The sequence below is a fragment of the Seriola aureovittata genome, chromosome 10 (genome assembly GCF_021018895.1).
Source record: "Seriola aureovittata isolate HTS-2021-v1 ecotype China chromosome 10, ASM2101889v1, whole genome shotgun sequence".
Classification (NCBI taxonomy): Eukaryota; Metazoa; Chordata; class Actinopteri; order Carangiformes; family Carangidae; genus Seriola; species Seriola aureovittata.
Genome location: NC_079373.1, coordinates 5926087 through 5946742, shown reverse-complemented (window position 1 = coordinate 5946742; position 20656 = coordinate 5926087). Strand labels below are relative to the sequence as shown.

The 20656-nt window shown below is 40.0% G+C and overlaps 2 protein-coding genes across 2 annotated transcripts in view; both read right to left on the bottom strand.

The window, feature by feature from the left end:
• The window catches only part of LOC130175908 (leucine-rich repeat and immunoglobulin-like domain-containing nogo receptor-interacting protein 1), a 328392-nt gene that overhangs the window by 247682 nt on the left and 60054 nt on the right, over positions 1-20656 (bottom strand). The window lies entirely within an intron of this gene.
• LOC130176181 (uncharacterized) overlaps positions 11905-20656 on the bottom strand; it is a 46597-nt gene continuing 37845 nt past the window's right edge. The window contains exon 2 of the mRNA XM_056387122.1: positions 11905-13324. Within this exon, the coding sequence (XP_056243097.1) occupies positions 12088-13324 (1237 nt within the window). The 3' untranslated portion in view covers positions 11905-12087. The remainder of the gene's footprint in view (positions 13325-20656) is intronic.

Here is a 20656-nt window from a genome sequence, read left to right as displayed (position 1 = left end):
CCTCAGTGACAAAATCTTTTAAATTCAGTTCAGACGAGGCGAGATGCAGATGAAGAGGTAACCTGTTAAAGAACGATTTTCGAGCCTTGATATAATTGAGTCACCACTTACATTTGAAATATTGATCCTCACAATTCAATAGATCAGTCAGACTAACTGGGCCAGTGACAAGGGCACCTTTACCAGAGGCACCTTTACCAGAGGCACTTCCTTTTTAAATTCAAATAGAATCCGTTTGGTTCTTAAACAAGTTAAAGATGATGATGCCACAAAGTGACTGAAAACAGAGAATTAAATTATTCCCGGTGATATTTTGAAATGATGTTACGTAAATACCTCAGCTGTCGGATTACAGGTAATGATTTTTCCCTGAAATGGAGATGTTGCACTTTGGAAAATAACTCTACAATTACAAACTAGCAGCCAGTTAAGTGCTTTTCTCAGGATATAGTGCAGAATGAAGGAGAGATATATGAAATTCTATTAGGAGCCTTACTACCATCTGCACAGCCATTCACTTTTCTGTAGGCCTGGGTGACAGCCATTATAGATGGGGGAACCAATTACTTCTTCCACACCATGCAATATTTATGAAACACTTAGCCAACGGTCTGGAGGTTAATATTTCATTCACAGATAAGACAGAAACTTACATCCAGAATAGAACTTCAAAGAGAATTGGTTTAAGTACCTCATACTGTGAACAGCACATCCTGGGTTGTTTCAGTGTCACTAAACCCCACACATGTTAATGGGTTTGATTAATGAAGAGCCTTTTCAGCACATGTTCAACGTGTGCTGGGTGGAGTCTATTGCATACTGTATGTGCAGTTAAAAGACTCGGCCTAGTGATGAGACATTGATCAAGTTCCCATTCCCTCTCTGGCCGTAGGCAAGAAGGAGTGGTGCAGATTAGTTGCTCAATAAACAATCTACCAGAGCCAGAGTCATTTTCAACAGCAATTAGACTTTGTTAGTGGTGGATTGACAGATATGGATAAATTGTTTTTGTACAGCAGACGTCAGACTTCTTCACTGTACGCTAATTGCAATCCTTATCTTTCACTTTCACTTGGTATGTTGCACACTGATTCCACCCTGCAATTATGAGCTATTAAAATATCTGTGGTCCTGTCTGAAGTCTCAATGACCTGCTTCTTGACATCTATTCATGGTGTTTGAGTGTGAAACCATAGTTGTACAACACCCCCCAGCCTGCGCTATGTATGATCTACAAGAGTATTTAGCTATATTAGACCTACTATATGAATCTTGGAGCCTTAGGCGTTAATTAAAAATTCCCTTTTCTGCAATTTCACCCCATCACACCTCCAACCTATACTTCCACCACCATCTGATATAAAGACAGAAAACTACATATTTTCTGTGATTTTTTTTTTAGCTTATGTTGCAGCATGTCTTTAGAGATGGCAACACCGCTTTGTCACTTTGCTCCAGTAGGGTTTCCCAACCACAGACTTTATGAGCCACCCAAGTATATTTGTCGACTCATTTTGGCATTTTATTTGTATTTTTTTTTAATCCGTCAGAACAACGCCATCCACAACCGATCAACTATTCTCTACTCGTTCCCCCATACCTCTTTCGTTCTGCTAACACACAAACAGAAAGAGGGAAAAAGGGAGACCCATGGTGTTACCCCCCTTCTTATTATGCTTCTTATTAATTATTCTATGACTTTGTCAATAGCTTGGGAATTTTAAGAAAATGGCAACTGTGCTGTGTTGGGAGCTTAGACTTAAGAGTGTATTCAGCACCGTAATTTAAACGCAACATGTAACAATCATCTGTTTTTCAGGTCAAAACTAACCTGAAAAACCGAATGAAAGGGGAGGATCTGGCTGCATGTATGTGAGTATCGATAAATGGAGCTCTTCTTTAAAAACCTAGAAAAATGAAGTGCTTTGCGCAGCACTGCAAAGTTCGTCACTGAGGAATGTGTCCTCTAGCGCCATCATGAGGTTGACATTTGTTTTGTTTGTTTTTTTAGGGAAATATCTTGACAACTATTTAATGGATTATTGTGAATTTTGGCTCAGTTATTCATGTCCACCTGAAAATGTATTCTAATCATTTTTGTGATCTCCTGTTTAACCTAACACCATCATCATGTCAAAGATTTTGTCCCGTACTTTGGTTTATGACCAAATACCAGCAAATCTAATGAGCTTTCTCTCAGCATCAGTTGTACTTTGTTTTTCAATCTAGTTGACTGAAAATCCCATCTCCACAATTTCATCCCCCGCCCCAACCTATCATCCAAACATCATTTTATAAAATGCTCCTCACTGATCAAGAAACATTTTTTCTCTACGTCCCTGCCCCTGTGAACCTGTAATTTCTTTTTTAACCATTTCTTTTTCGAAGGCTTTGATCCGAGCAGGTGAAAAAGCTAATCACCGGCATTTGTACAAACTATGGCACAGTGTGTTTCAGCAGGAATTCTCTGGAGGTGTGACCCATCTGTCCCTGTTTCATCACTGCTGTAAAATCATTGATGCTGAGTACTCAGATTTTATGTAGCTCACACTTAACTCCAGTCTTCTGACTTTCAATGAGTTTTAGCCGAGTCTGAGGAGAAGCTGATTGTTCTTCATGTGTAACCAGTACGTTCTCGCAATATGAAGTTAGGAACATAAAGAACAGGCACGTTCTATTAATTTCAACCTGGCCCTTCTTGAGCTTTTTCTTTGGTGGCTAAGGGAAGAAATGTAAACGTACAGTGGGTATGACTATCACAACAAGGATAAATCTACACTTCTGATTTTTATTTATGCATGTTCTATATAAAAAAAATAAATAAAAAAAATAAATAAAAAAAAGAATCAGTTTATTATCAAAAGGTAAGGATGCAATACAGAATCCCTTCCTGGGATCTTGAGGCACTCGCCTGTTTGTGTAAACAGTCAGCCCCTAGTGACAACATCTGCAACAATCATTTATCTTAACCACACTTCAATATTTATCAGCTGCTCATGTGTTTGTGTTGATATTGTTGATGTGTTCTGTCATTAATATTTGCCATACACCCAGATTAAAGATATGAAGCTCCACTGTGTTTATCATCCTCTGAATTCATGATTAGTCCAATTTCCAGCGCTCAGCTGAGGATAATATGTTCAGTGAGGAACATACGTGTGATGGTTTAACCACCACTGCTGTGTCAAAGAGTGCTGCATGCTGAACACAGGGGGCTTTATTTTAATGTATGAATATTTGCTATAATTAACACTCAGGCTGGTTGGTGGATAAAAATATCTTACAGCAGAAAACATTTTGATCCGCCTTTTGCGAGAGGGAATTACATGGTAGTGCAGCGCTGTAATTTGGATGGAGAGAAGGTCTCAGTCAAACAGGATGAGTCACCACAGGATGGGGGGTAGGGGATTGCAATGATTAAACCGCACTCAGACACAAAGTCATGTCAGGAGCTCTGATGGATGCCACAGATGTTTCGCTCTCTCAAGTCACGCCCAGCAGCGCTGTGACACAGAAACAGAGAATAAGCTCGCCGCAGATCAGATTCATAGAAACTCTCTGTCACACGGCTGCGTTATTCTGGTTATCGATCAAATCAATCAATCAATCATGACTCATCATCACTGAAACACTAAATAACTACAGTGTTTACTTCACAGCTGGCTCACCTGAGACTTGTGATCAATGAAAGAGTAAATCGGTATATTTGTTATTTACTGGATGACATAAAATGTACATGACAAAACATGTTTTACTTCCTGGTAGGTAAAAGTCATTGTTTTTTTCTGTATGGATACACTATAGACGTGACAAAAAGCTGGTGACTGAGGGGAGGGCTCTTCTCCGAGCTACAGAAAATATTCCCGAGCTGAGCTCACTTTGCTGACACTGCAACGCTTCCCACATTTGAAAAGATGTGACCTAGTATCTCAGCCATAGCCACACATTTCTCTCTTCTCTAAATCCCACAGACAAAGAAAAAATAAATAAATCAAGAGTTAGGTTCTGGCATTACCCATCTTTCCTTGCATGGCAGTGCCTTTGTTAACTCTGCCTACTGTCATCTCCATCTGTGCACAATGGAAAATCAATGGTCTGTCTTTTAATGCGCAGCAAGCAACTATATGACAGAGGAGTTCTCTTACCAGAGTTAACAAAGTCATCAGTAATTTTTACTTCATCATGGATGAGCACGGGATGAAAAGTAAAGTAATCTAAAGGACTGTAACCGAGTAATAATTCAATGTTTCGAAAGATATCTCCTTGGTTTCTATGATATATAATATTCCAAACACTACTGTACTGTCTCCTTTACTTCTTCACACAACAGTCGGCCTCTTCCATTGTTCTACAATGAGTCCTAATAGGAGCAGAGTACAACAAACACAGGCGATCACTCTTTTTGGGGCCAAATTAACAGTAATTACACACCATTATGAAAACCACGGTGTTAAGTGGCATCCCAGCTAGCATATACAACGGGAATGTTACTGTGGGAAAACAGACTGCCCAGTGGTTTTATAAGCCCATTAAAATGTGAAATCCATTTCGACCACCAGACCTACTTAACAAGCCTACAAGGGCCGGCATAATCCAGCTTGTATATAGGACTGAAACGATTCACAGGATAATTTGCATCATCCTGAGAAATATCACATTAAAAGGGAGAGTTACAAAGACAGCTCGACTAGCATGTACACACACGTACACACACACACACACATACACACACACACACACACACACACACACACACACACACACACACACACACACACACACACACACACACACAGTGTCTCGGCCTCCAGAAAGGGATTCACACAGATACTGCTCTGTACTTTTTTTTTTGGAGTCTTATCAACAGGTAATACGAGCACTTACATTGTAGTATTACCCACATACAAGGCATATCGGAGATTTAATATTCTGAAATACACACTTTGCAGATATCCAGTCAGTAAGACATTATGGTCTTAAAGTTTTCCCTCAAGAGATTCATGCTTCCTACCCATCTCCACAGATGGGGAACTGCCAATTTATTATTCATTGCATCTTGGGCCAAGGGAAAATTAATTCCTAACATGAAGATATTTGCAAAGGCATGAAAGCAATCTCATTTTCCTTAATCTCAATAGCAGGGGCAATAAGAAAGCCAGCCTTACATCAAAGGGCCGTGTTTGTTTGCTTGGCCACTTGCAGTCACTTTGATTAGGTCCACATCAAGCCCTCATGCGATCTGTGCTTTAATTTGTGTGATCCTGACATTTCTTTGCTTCACTGAAAGATCCTGTTTCCAGGGCTGTGGACACAGTTCTATTAAATACTAATCTATTTTGCTGCAACAAAAATCTGCTTAAACTGTAAAATTGTTCTTTTTAACCATTTGACCTGTTGATTGTAAACAGTCATGAATTGTCAATATTTAATATCCACTGTTTCTCCTGGAGATGGTAGGTCAGCCATGACTGTGTTTTACACCACAGTTTCCTGATATTAAATATGTTCTTCACTGCCGGGCTATGCCTTGAAATTATAGCCCTACACTTAAGTGGCCACTTAAAAAAAAAAAATCTCCACATGACCAGAAAATCAGGTTCCATGGAAGCACCGGGGAGCAACAGGGTACCCTGAAGTGGAACAAAAGTAATTCTAAGCTCCACTAATGAGCTCTAATGCTCATTACCAGAAAACAAAATTGGCCTGAGGGTAGCGGCAGACGAAAGGCCATCTTGTTACCAAAATAAAAGGAGTTGATTTTCTATACAGTGGCAGTTTTCTGACAGACTCAGTTTATCAGACTTTGATCATCATTGTAAGATTTGACTCAACTTTCTTTAATTGTGAACTGCACATTTTCAGACACACTTTGCCAGCTACCGCTGTGCAGCCTGCAGATTATAGACCGATAACCTAAATCACCACGGGATTCATTTCAATACAATTCTGAGGGGCATTTTTTTTTGTAAGGGAAAACATTGTTACAGTTAATAGAAAGGCAAAGCTTAATTTCTGGATTACATATTAAAGTGTATTTTCCATCATGTTGCCTCTTACATACCGAGACCTGATATAAACGCCTTATGTCGACACAGTTTGATGAGCTCCAGCAGGGCTTCCATCTTTATATATAAAACCTATGAAATAAAATATCATAACCCATGAAGCAGCAGAGTCAGAGCACTGGATGTATGCATTAAATATTTATATTGACAAAATGAAAGTTGCAGCACTTTGGGCCACAGTAGGATAAAACATCCAAAAATACTAAAATATGTTAAAAAAAAACTCAATTCTTAATCTGACTATTGATTTTGCAGTGAGGACTCCCCTCCTCCTGCGGGATCACATGGTGGGCTTGAATCAGAACCTCCCGGGATCTGCCCAACGGCCTTCTCACCTCTCACGATAAAAGTGTCAGAATTGACATTGGCCAGACATGGAACCACCTCTATCAAAGCCAGAGAGGTTGATGTGGCAACACCATAACAAAATTAACCGCAGGACGTGAACCCACTTCACAAACCTTTTGAGGGTCATCATTATTAGATCACAGGAGAAGGACAAGACCAGGTAAAAACACTACTCCAACAGAAACTGATGTTTCTACAAACTGAAATATGTTTCACAACAGAAAACCATCAGTAATTAAACACAATGATCTGCTGTCGCTCGCTCTCTCTCTACACACACTCTCTCTGTCACAAGCTCAGATGATAGACTTAACAGGAGGCTGCTATAAATTGTAGATGCAGTCCTAAATTCACTAAATGATACTGCTCCTTGGTTAAACTCATGCCTGACTTCACATGAATTAGCTGTCAAACTATTCATTAATCCAGTTAGTATTGCATGGCAAATGTTTTTCTATGAAAATTGGTTCAACTTCCATGTCTGTGTGGTTAATGCATTTATTGCTCTGTGACCACGAATAGTTAGGTATCTTTGTCTCTTGTACTCCTTAAATGTCTATTTATTAGACGATGCTGCAGATCATTTTATTCTAGAGTTAATCAAATTAGTCATTTCACTCCTGTTCATCTATTATCAGTACTGAAAATTATCCTGACTGCTAATTAGTCCCGTTTATCAATCTGAACAATTCCTCATTGTACTGTAATATGATCTTTGTGCAAACCATATGCTGACTGTAATACATAAAACTGGTCCACTTGATTGACCATAGTGATAAGCTGAAGCACGTGATTTTTGCCCATAAAACTTCAATTAAATTAATTTCCCTGATGTAAAGAAAGTTCCAGATCCACTCCTCTCTATTCCTTCAAACAAAAGGAATGAGTATGGAGTTACAGTTTGGGCCCAAAAGGCCGGTTCTACACCCAGAATACACACCTGGACCTGCCGGCTGATGAGGCGCATCGACTGCCCTTTTTGTTCCTCAGCACTTTAACTCTCTTCCTTTCAACAGTTATTTACTTTTGGCTCTTCTCCAGTTTTTCCTTTAAGCTTTCTGTCCTTCAAGATTTTCTCTTAACTGTTCAGCAAGCCTCCTCTACAGTTTCTTTGTTAAGGCACATGAATTTGAATCTTTATTTGAAGCAAGCCTCAGTTTGTAACTCAAAACCAAACTGAATGAGCCTACATCTTTCCTTTTTACTTTACTTCAGTAAGACGAGCTTTGATTGTATTTTGGAAGTCTTGTCCAGCTTTGAAATTACATTCAACACTCTTCAGTAAGTCTAGTTAAGCAAAGTGGGTGTAACAGAGCTGATCTGACCACAACCACCCAAGAAACCAGCAATGGCTGGACAGCCCACAAACTTCTGCCTGTTTGCAAAAATCCTTATTGCTTTGCAAGAGCTGCATCCTGCGGAGCGTCACCTCGCTGCGGGAGCCCTGAGGGAAGTCAGCACTGAACAACCACTTCAGGTCCAACTGAAAGGCGTTCAGTGACACTGCAAAAATAAACACAACTTTACTTCTGCTGATGTTAGTGCTCTGAATTCTCAATTTCAAGTCCTAGAGAAGTCAATTGTCCCCCTCTCTGTTCCACCATTCTCGGGTAACTCTGAATTACATTCATCATTTCACTGTCGCTGAACTAAGTGATCGGGTAATGTCATTCGAAGATCAACTTTATTCATCTGGCCTCTATCATGTGTTCATTATTAATGCCTCATTTATTCAGCTGCTTGGAGACATTTAGCTATAAATAAATCATCACTTATAACCAAGTTTTTTTTTTTTTATATATATATATATATATATATGATTGATTTGGTTTGTCCATTTCCCTTCGATTAAAGGTGATGCCCCAATTTTTCACGACTATTTAAATTCAACTGTAGCAGCTGCTACAATTCATATATTGTGTAGTAAATTCTCTGCAAAATAACTCCTGAAATTGCGTTTTGCACTTTAACATGAATTTCTATCATCCCTTTCCCATCTAGTCACCAAAGCATATTCATCACTGATGGCGTAATAATGTTCTATCCACAATTTAAATAGTGACAGAATAACTCCGCTCAAATATTTATTATACTACATTATTAAATTATTCTCAGCAGTTATGGCTTTGTTTTCTTTTCCTTTTTTTCCCCCACTCTCATTGCAATCCGAAATACCCAGTGGCATAAAATACCATTAACTTTGGTCCCTTGCTGCGGGCTGTCTGTCTGATACCATATATTTAACTCTTCTGTTTAAGCCAAGTCACTCCTCTTTCTCTCTCTCCCATTCACTTACACACACAGAGCCTCCCCCTCTTGTTCACACACAGGCACAGGGCTCCCTCATTCCATCTTTTAGAAAGAATGGGTAATTATATAAACAGCTTTCAGCGATGCAGGGAGCAGGTCTCACAGAAAGTGATGCTGTCTAATGCTGGCACATTTCTATCACATACTGAAAAATGGGCTCATGTGTATGCCATAAAGAAAAGGATGGACACAGGAAGAACATGGAGAAGTGGGGAGTCATATCATGTATGAAAGATTTTGTTCCAAATTCGCCGTTCGTGTTGCAGAATATTATTTGATTAGTCTTAACGATCTCACTGTGAGCCGATGGCACTTCGCATTTTATTTCACAAATGCAGAGATGATGGCACAAATTACAGGTGTCTGCCCTAGGTAACGTGTAAAGATGCCTGATAAAATGCACCTGCAACTGTTGTGTCCTACCACTCTGTGCCCCGATGCATTCGGCGGCACAATTTGATATTCATGTTTACAATGATACGTTTCTGCGGTGTGTGCAATATTTAGCAATAATTACTGTATAGCTGGGGAAAATTATAGAAGATCCAGACTTCTCACGTTTCAGAGTAACCACCCGCTGATTTTGTAATTCCGTTGTGTCAGTGACAGAATCTGTTCCTCAAATACTTCTTTGGCATTAAAGAAATCCCTGCAAGGGATTTCATAAATCAGACTCCAGGTTATTGAAGCTCTGTGCAAACAATTACTTAAAAGTACCCACATCTTTCTGAACAAAACATAAAGACAGACATTAAGGAAGGAAAGGGAGAGAGACGGACAGAAAGGCAGGGAAGGTCAAATATGGAAAGAGATATCTTTATGAAGGACCCCAATGTCTGCAGAGACAGTTTTCCAGTTGGTGGGCATTCTGGTAGGGGGTATTTCCAGAGATTGTACAAGGAAGTTAAAATGTCAAGCTCTGTCCCATTGCAACCTGAGTACAATGTCTGGTGTCAAATGAAATGTTCCCTGGACAACCATGAACATGCCATCTGTAAATTGTACCTTGGAGGTACAGTGGATCTTGGCATGAAACCAGCTAAGGAAATCTGCATATGGTCTTGAAGGCAAGACTAATAGAATATAAGGGACTCATTAAAAGTTTAGCTGAAAACACTTTGCTGTGGCCCGGTGTGATTCACTGACCAAAATAGAACTTCAATAGTCGGCCCAATCTGGCATTATAAAGCATCGGGCACTTCTTTACTTTAACTGCAACTATTCAGAGCAATTATAGTACTTTATAAAGGCACAGTGTAGAGTGGAATAAATGTTCTTAACATGCAGTGAAGGACACTACATTATAATGACCTATAAATGAGCTGCTTATGAAATCCTCTACAGTTTTATTGAAGTTGTACTCACATAATGCAACTTATACCAAACTTCAAAATATTAGCCAACGTTAAAAATATTAATTTTGAGCCTTTACAAAATTCTCAAAGGTCCAATATTTGACACTTTTACAGTGTTTTATTTGAAGCGTTGATCCATAAGAGGATATATTTGTGGTTTTAAAAAGAAAGTAGTTTTATATCTCCTCTCTCAGGCTTTGCTCTGGTGCTCCAGTAACATCAGGTCAGTCAGCCAATCAACCTTCTGATTCTCAGAGAAACCAAATCCTGCCAGGTTGGATGGTGGGTCCAGGTGGGTGGGGCTTGGGGCATGGTTGAGAGCAGGGACTGCTTTGTTGTGACATCACAAAATTATGGAAGTCCTGACAGCTTGTTTTAATGCTCAGTTTCTGAATACACACTGTGCATTTCTCTGTGGACTGAGCACTTTAATACTTTCCTAGTATTAATAGACCTGCCTTATAATTAAAAAAAGACAAGGACATCTCACTAATAAAATATGGGACCTTTAAATATAAATGGGTATTTACCCCAACAAATGATTCTTCCTAATGCTACAATCAAATTGTAAGATCTGCATCTCCTGGATCTTTAAGTTACACTCTGTGACCTGGTCTCATGAACGGCACACAAAGTTTCCACAAAAGCAAATGTAATTAAATGTGAACAGAACTCAATGTCAACATCAAACTTATGACTACCTGAGCTGAGAGTGGATGTTAGATGGGCATTATATCAATACTGCATGTGCACTGAAGCTTCAAGCAACTTGTACTGTTAGTTTTTGAAGATGAGAGGGACTAGTTTGACATTTTAGTGAATATACTTATCTGCTTTCTTGCTGAGAGTTAAAGATCGATGCCACTCTCATGCCAGTCCATTTTCTATGAAGCCACTGTAGATGAAGCTGTGTGATAGCTGAGCTCAGGGTGGGTTCGATAAAGCTAACTAATGAATATCTTATATCTTATCTTTAATGTGTACAAATAAACAAAGTGCAACTGTGACATGTTGCAGTGACATGAGGAGTTGTGTGCCTGAATATTTCTTGGCTGGGGGCAGTTCTTGTCAACGTGAGGTTGCCAGGCAGCCGACAGAGAATCAGGTAAGTAAAGTGAATATGTTGACTTGTCATATGTCAAACTGTTCCTTAAAATATGGCATTTAAACATAATGCTACCCAGCGGTTGAGTATTTAACTAATATTACCATGCTCTGTTTTTCATTCATGAGTTTTCCCCTTGTTTTTTCGATGAAAGCAGAACGACTTTGCCTTTAGTCATTTCTTTGTCTCAGTTTTGCAGAAGTGATTCTTCCATCTTGAATAAACCGTTAATGGTGCAGTGAAGCCCTTGCTGTTGGCTACTGTCTCATGAATTATAGGCTATTACACCACAGCTGCTGCTCTATAGCATGGACACCAGACACTGTTGACAAAGTTGTCCGACACAACGGCAACTGAGGTCTTTAGACAACACACTGATCTATATGGATAGCATGTGGTCGTTATGGAAGCATTACAATCACCATTTAAATGTTACACAGCACGCAATCATTTTAATTACTGAGATGCCATAAAGATCCGCAGCTTTAAGATCAATGTCAAATGTGGCTGTTTAGATGAAGCCTGTGAAACATGCAGACAGTGATAAAAAATAAAAATAAAAAAAAAGCAGTTCCCCCATCAAAATACTAAATCAAATGCCGTAATGAGATATTTATGACAGTTTGATGGCCGCTTCTTAAAGTCAGAGTTGCGTCACAGCGAGCCACAGCTGTAGCTGCAGATACAAATCTTCCATTAAATATCTCTTTCTCAGATTAAATCGAAGGCAACTGGACTTGTATTTGTCTGTGGAAGACGTTTCGCCTCTTATCCAAGCGGCTTCATCAGTTCTTATGTATTGGTCTCTCTAGTCCGCACTAGTCTGACCAAGAAAGTGGAGTAGGACCCAGGTATTTAACCTCTTGTGGGTGGGTCCACCAAGGTACCTGTGAAAGTACTGGTTTCACCTGACCATTGTTGTGGTCTCATGTGAACGACAGTCGTTAGGGTCAGGTGAGCCCCTGGTGGATGACGATCGTTGAGAGTCGTCTGAGGTTATGTTGTTGACTCTCCTGGGTACCGATGAAAGGGCGACATTGTAGATGGGGGATAGATGGTGTCGCAGACCCCCTCCCCTGTTTAGCGATGGCCTCTCCACTTTTACATAGATGGCTTCTTTGACTCCCCTTTCAAACCATCTGTCCTCCCTGTCCAAGATTTCGACATTGCTGTCTTCAAAGGAGTGTGCCTTTTCCTTTAGGTGGGAGTAGACAGCTGAGACAGGGCCTGAAGAGTTTGCCCTTCTGTGTTGGGCCATACGTTTGTTTAACGGTTGTTTTGTTTCCCCAATATATAGGTCATTGCATTCCTCACTGCATTTGACCGCATATATCAGGTTGCTTTTTTGATTGTGTGGTGTTTTGTCTTTGGGATGTACCAGTTTCTGCCTGAGCGTGTTACTGGGCTTGAAACATACAGGGATTTGATGTTTGTTAAAAATCCTCCTGAGTTTCTCTGAGACCCCAGACACGTATGGAATGACGATGTTTCTGCGTTTATCTTTCATTTTCTCAGCATCCTCCGTGTTGGTATTCTTCCTGGAGCGTGTTGTTGTTTTGCCAAAAGTCCAACTCGGATAGCCACAAGTTTTCAGAGCTCCCTTTAGATGTTTATGTTCTTCTGCTTGGGCCCGAGTGGAGGTTGGTATGTTGTCAGCCCTGTGTTGCAGGGTTCTGATCACACCCATTTTGTGCTCCAGTGGATGATGTGAGTCAAAGAGTAGGTATTGGTCTGTGTGCGTGGGCTTCCTGTATACCCCAATGTGGAGGCTCCTGTCCTCAGCAAGGTGGACATCACAGTCAAGGAAAGGGAGGTGATTGTCTTTGACATCCTCTCTTGTGAAATTGATGTTCTTGTCCACTGAGTTGATGTGTTGGGTAAAGGCTTCTAGATCTTGTGTTTTAATCTTTACCCATGTGTCATCCACATACCTAAACCAGTGGCTTGGTGGAGCTCCCTTGAAGGAGTTGAGGGCCTTTCGCTCTACCATTTCCATGTATAGATTGGCCACAATGGGGGACACAGGTGAGCCCATAGCACAGCCGTGCTTTTGTCTGTAGAAGTTTCCGTTAAACTGGAAATATGTGGTTGTGAGGCATAAATCCAGTAACTGGCAAATCTGGTCTGGTTTGAGTTTTGTTCTGTCAAGTAGTGTGTGATCTTGTCAGGTGAAACCAGTACTTTCACAGGTACCTTGGTGGACCCACCCACAAGAGGTTAAATACCTGGGTCCTACTCCACTTTCTTGGTCAGACTAGTGCGGACTAGAGAGACCAATACATAAGAACTGATGAAGCCGCTTGGATAAGAGGCGAAACGTCTTCCACAGACAAATACAAGTCCAGTTGCCTTCGATTTAATCTGAGAAAGAGATAACTATGACCTGGACGAATGAGAACTTACACAGACAGATTCCATTAAATACAACGCCAGTCCTCCCTCTGCCATTCATGAAAGGCTGTGTCAATGGCTAATCCGCCATTATAGACATCATTTGAGGCCTGATAACTTGTCACAAGCAATTTCCCACTTGCGTGTAGGAGAGACCCTAAAGGACAATCTGATAGTCCAATCAGAGGTCCAAGAAATACGAAGCTTGTCGGGGGGGAAGCGCAAAAGGCACTTGGTGGAAAAAACAAGGCACAGAGGCAGGCAGATCTAATTCCTATTCTCTTTCCTTGGCAATTCTTCAATTAAATTGTCAACTATCATCTCAGCTGCACAGACAGACAAGTGCAGTAAGAGAGGGGCGGAATTAAGAAGAGATTTACAGCTGTGGATCTCAGCCATCCATTGTTATTTTGCCCCAGAGCCACTCTTGGAGATACCACAGAAGAGTGTGATGAAATGTGTGTTAAAAGTGTTAACGTTATTAGTCAAAACATACCCAGTAACTGATGTTCTACACCAAGCAGGTATAAGTAACCATTGCGTTTCTTTTTTTCTCACTGCTTATGAAAATATGTTATAACATCTTTGATATTGTTGAAAATGCAGCTGATCTCATTTACAAAATAAAAGACAATCAATCATATAAAAGTGTTTTCTTTTCAAGATTTATACAAATAGGCTAGTTTATTGCTCAGCAAAATTAAAGCTTTAAATTTCATGCGTGCCTCTAAAAATCAGGTCAGTTCTAGATTCCCACCCTGTATTGTGTCACATAGACAGTTTGTAGTTGTTTGTCTGATGTAACGTGGTTATTGCTTTCGTGAACCAGACCTTCACTCTTCTTTCAGCATAGGAGTCTACTTTAATACATAAATATGAATGCAGCCTTTCTGTTTGACAGGTACCGACTGAGACTAAGACTACGTGTAGGAGAACAGATTGCCTTACACTTTTGAGACATCACAGAATAATGGATTGATTCTGTCCGTTTCAAGGCAGCAAATGGAAAACAACAGAAAATAACCACATGGCATTTACACAACAGCAGCATCACTAAAAAGCTTTCAGACAACTCAAATATTGAATGATTTTAGATATAAATATTGATGATCACTACTGTCAAGTTGTCATCACTAAATATCTCTGTATAAACCTGAATGCTATATATTTTGATTATAAACACACTATCAATGCCATTTTCCATAATGTGCAGACCACGGGATTTCATCTTATTACACCAACCTGAGTAACACAAATGTTGGCCACCGCTCAGCCTGCGTGTCACTAACTTACACATGACCTAAATGAAGAATTAAATGAATTATTTGATTAATTAATTCAAACCTTATTTAAGTCTACACACCAGGCATTTTGAATAGGCTGCTTAGAATACTACGGTGTTGGGTGGCTGGGCCCAGAAGTAGAGCATCAGCATTTGTGCAACTCCACAAAAACAAAACAAATGACGTGTCAGAAGGAATGAAGCCGGCTTTCGTTTAAAAAGGGCTGCACAAATAATCCAGCTGACTTAGCGTTTGTAACTAAAAAAAGGGAAAATGAGAGATGAGAGGGAAAGAGGACGACAGAGAGAGAGAGGGGGGAGAGAAAGAGCGAGGCACAGACACAAAAAAACACAAAAACAAGAATGGCACAGGCGGCGCGATAGAATATTAATGTGTGCAGTCATTGTCCCCTTGGAAAGCCTGTGAGTCACACAAGAGTCATGACTTCAAGTTGAGGACTACAACCCAAAACACGATGAAAAGGACTGTTGAGAGAAATGTTCCTTCCAGGGAATTATGAGTGAACAATTTTTATCGTTTTGTGATTAATCTGTTCTGACGGAAATGAAACTGTTGGTGTGGTTGCTCATTGCTGCTGCCTTCAGTGCTCCAAACTGTCTTACAACTTGTATTACACACGACTGTGTTCATTAATAAGTGCTAGTGAAGCTACAATAGGCTGCCCTGGAGTAGCAGAAGAAGTAGTAGCTGTCACTTTATGTGTGTTGTAAAGGTAATTTATAGTTCTGCTTTAAGGGGTTACAGTAGAGCTATAGAGCCTACAAAAAGTAGCTACCATTGCTTCTCCATAGCTGACATACATGACTACACATTAAGGCGACAGCAGTTACAAAGCTGGAGAACCATGTGGAGACTGTGACTGGGCAGCTCAGGCTGCTTGTGTTTTCTTCTAAAAGCGTTTGATGCCTGTGGAAAATGTGGATATTGAAGAAACCGGTAATAAAGTTGAGGAAAGGTTCAGTAATCTTCCTTTTCAATACCACAAATCTATTAAAAGAATCCTCCACCAACCGCACCCTCAGCTGTGACTGCTCTCCATCACAGTGAGTAAGGAGAATGTAAACATGGCGATGGTCAGTAGTCCCTTCTTCAGTGAAGAGAAAGAGGACCACAATCTCTCCATCACAAAGTAAATGAAAGAATGCAAGAACAGTAACGTCCCTGCTCACACAAATAAGCTCAAAGTCTCTGTCGCCTCTTAAGACTAAAGTTCACGGCGTGTGTTTAGGCTGCCGCTAAACACGCCCACTTTGGTTATCAGGATGGTTTGGCTGTGTCCAAACAATGGTCACCTTACGAAAACCAACAGTCCAGCTTTCACACCCACTTCACACCATGATTGGTCAGTGGTGTGTAGGTGAGAAAAAACCCCACCCATTCTTTACACAACTTCTGCCAAATTGAGTGCAAAAGTGTTCCGTTTTCTCCATACTTAAAACACTGTACCTTCCCCTTCTCAGTGATTTGTGGCTTTTCAGAATAACTATTAACATATTTGATTTCCGATATCAGACAAAAAGTTGTACTAACTACTTCTTGAGCAGAACCCGAGCCTTAGCGTTTGACAGGTAACACGACACTGTCGGCTCTGATTGGACAGCAACTTTCTCCTGATGCCACCACGCTACTCACAGTGAAGCAGTGTGTTTCCTGAGCAATGTCTCCATGCATCATTTTTTTTAATTATTCTTTTTATTGAAGTCACGACAGCTGATGAAGGTTATATAAAGCCGCTGGTGGCTACAAGTGGTGTTTCCATTTGTTTGAAGTGATTTCGCATGAGATGAGTTGGAGTAGGAATCTGCTGCGTTTCCGTTTCCTGAATGAATCAAAACATCCATGATTTGGTTATTTTCAGTCTGTTCCTCTTGTGTGTCAGAGAACGAGCTGAACCTTTCTCAACCTCTCCAGACTTTTTCAGTCTTCAATAGTGAGGGCCGCGCCAGGATGTAACTTTGGCTTCATTTGCAATGAGTGGCAGCCTCTTGGGCCTTTGTGTGTGTTATCGAATGACCCAGCCCCCCAATGTGGTCTCATGTCCAAAGAAATCCATCGGGTAAAGCAATGGTGCTACCGGCAGACGTCTGATGCTAAACTATGAATGAAAATTTACACCACATCATTAATGGGAATGCTGTTGCATTAAGTATAAATTCATCTTAACGTAGCCAAAGTTTCATAACATCAAATATCTTTATATAAACGTTTTGTCTTCACATCTGATGCAGTGAACCACTCTTTTTCCATAAACGGTGCGCACTACACCGTGATCTCTATTCAGCTTTTTTCTTGCCTAAGCAAAATGAGCAGCAGAACCCCAAGCCTCTCCAACATGGGGCCAGGGTGAGCCACTACAAATCGGCCAACACTTGCCCTTGTTGAGCCCTACGAGCGTTGATCCAAATCCAAACTGACACCTCATAAACAGGTTGTCAAAAGACCTTACCTTGATTTTGTCTGTCATTTTGTCCATCTGTCTCAGTCTCCTCCAGACCCCAGTCAATAAATTAATTACATCCACTCAGTGATGTTGGGTTGATTGCTGGTCCTGCACACTGCCTCTCTCAATACCGCTTTCTGTTCTTAACACATCTCCTTTAACAGATCTGGTCACTTTGTGCCCAATTCACAAGGACCAACAATAAGCCAAAAGGAAGTTTTCAGCCAAGTTAATGCAATGAATGAGAAGAGCTATGTTGCATTTCTTGCTACCGTACATGTAATTAATAGACTCCCGACCTAAAAGAGAGGTGAAGTCAATAAGGGCAAATGTTATACACCTGTCAGTCGCATCCACAGCTGAATGAATCTTTTCTTCTGTTATAATTTGTTGATTCAAAGGAAGGGATTGAATGGGTAATAGCTATTTTCCTTTAGGTCGTTGCTTAACTAAGTACATTTCAATTGCCCATTAAAATGCAAATTGCTTCATTAATTGAGCACAGGGGTGTGCTAACTGCTGAACACAGCTATTGTGTTTGCATAGGTAAATAAAGAAACACCAGTTAGTGATCATAGCATGCAGATTACTGTGCCTAAATTGTTGTGCTTAATTGTTAAATGATTGTTTATTTCTCTTTTGAATCAACTTACAAATAAAATATGAAGACTAAGTATGAGATTATGCATTCGCATGCACATGTTAAATGACTTGTGCTGATAATATCAGGTATCTTTTATGCCACTTTGCACTTTCTGCAAATGATAATTATATTCACTTATAGGATAATAAGTTTGCGTTGACAGTATTTTAAAATGACATTAAGTGCTTGTAAGTGCTGCTTCCATTCTGAACATCTGTGACTGCACACAAACACAGACAACTTTTTTGCATATTTCCAAATACATACAATTATACAAGATAATGTTGATAATGAAAAATACAATCATATCACAGTTGCAATTTGTGTCAACATGAGGAACAGAACTCTGAAGGCAAAATGTCAACATTAATAGGCATACACAAAGGGAAGTGGTTTTTTGTAATGTGTAGAATGAATGTTGCAAATTGCGTCCATGTCCATGAACCTGACATCAACTTCACTTTATTTTTTCCAGTAGCCAAGTTCTTGATATAAAGCAAAGGGAGGCTGGGTCCACTTTCCAAATGTACAGTTTCAGTGTGAGGACTTTTAGTAATCTGTGACTCACACTGAAAAATCTTATATTTCAACCATTTATTAAAACTTTAATTAAATATAGTCCACTTTCTAACTGCATCTACTGGACTGGATGGACATACAGTAAGAATGTGATTATTATGTAGATCATATAGAGAGATATCGATTTGGTGGATTGCAGCGTATCCGCTGCAGTTACAGTCGTGTATATAGTCAGAAGATAAAATCTGGTACACTACACACTTTCAGCATATTAAAGTATAGAAGGACACATTGATCCAATAAAACAGCAGGATTATGTCTCTTCGCAGAAACAATTGGGATAAAACAACTTATATCCCACAGAATTTTTAGTGTTAATCTGATCCCAAATAAGCTTAACTGATCATGTGTAATGTTAAAGTCATGATAAAGGCACAGACAATTAAATCTGCAGCTCTACTGTGCGTTTTAGCCTCTTGTAGCTCACTGTTTCAGTTAAATAGCGTGGGTCAGTCTCACTGCTCTCATCAGCTCTGTGTCCACAAACAAGAACAAGCAGCTGTTTTCAGCAAAGGAGCTCTGATAAACCCAAACACCAAACAGCAGATAGACAAAGTTAAGGCAAAGCTACGAGCCAGTGAAGAAAGTGAAACATTTAGCAGCTAGAGTTGGTCACAACTTTGTTGTTGTCTGGGGCTAAGCCCAGACCATCTGGGGTGGAGGTCAGGGTTCTGCCTGTAACATTACTGCATTGATTCCACGAACAACCTTTTTCTGTGAAAAAATGCAAAACCATAACTAAATAAAGAATAGTTTTGTTAAGCAAAAACAAACAATTCTGTCTGGCTGAAAAAAACAGATTTCTGCTGAGTCAAAGACAATGAACACCAGAGAGGAGAACTGTGTGTTGAAGTCCTGCTGTGAGAGACACTCAGGATTTGTTGTCATCAGTCCCCATGGGGAACAAAAAATAAATAAATAAATAAACATACAGCTGGTAAACTTTGTCATCACGGTGCTAGAAATAATTTCCCACTATTAAAGTTGTAAAATCCTTGAGGAGTATAAGGGGAATTCTGTGATGAATTGCTTTTAATTTTCTGTGAGTAAAAATAACCGCATAACACATCATCATGGACCCCTGAGGATTCCATGCCCTCAGTTTTACAACCTATGCTCATTCGTAAGGAGAGAAACACTTAGAGAAGACTGAGGAATTTGTAAAATACACTCCAAATCACACCCATGAAAAATAATAAAAACGGTGCAGTCGAATTGTTACTCCTGAACCAAAGATAACCACCAAATACATTTCATGGCACAAATTTCTTGAAGAGTGTTACAAGCCTTTTCACGCAGAGAAGAGGTTGACTTGTCAAACACAGGTGTAACTAATAACATTACAGTGGGGGTACAGTGGTAAACCGGATGCATGTGTTCAGGTGCAACTTTGCAGATATGCACATTTATTTCAACGTGTTGTTGACTGAAGCAACCGCTGTGCCTTGTTTGATCAGTTTATCAGTTCATTCACATGTTACATGATTATATATGTTTGACTCTGACCAACAAATTTCTGACAGATTCATGATCCCAACTGGAATAATTCTATAGATTTTGTTGAACTCATTGTACTTTTTCTTGAGGCCACCAATAGGCCAAACTGTAGGTCTCATGTCATCATCAACCTTCATTTATTTTCTCAGAGATACATTGAGGGGTGACCCTCAGTGTGTTCAGTTATCCTCCCTGCAGACTGTCGAACTGTTTCATGAGCAGATCAACAGATCGTGGTCAAGGTTCAAACTCCATTGGATAATTTTTTGTTCTAAATGTGCACATCCAAATGCTTGTATAAACTGTTGGTTCAAAAAGCATAAGGGCTGTGTTTAGGAAAACGAGAGTCAAAATGTTCCTCTTTAAGAGACATTTCAAAGCCACAGTCGTATATCTGATGATCACGACCTTGAAACCATTGGGTCATGATAGTGTGCCACAGCGTCTAATCAAGGTGCTCATGTTCACGCCACATATTCATGGTTGCCTTCAGCATTGACTGAACAACAGATTCACCATTAAGAAATTCTTAATGCATGTTCTAGCTAGCATCCATGTGGAATCCCCCCCTCCCAATAAGCCCCTCTGCGCATAAGCATGCCACCCAGCCTACTTAGTT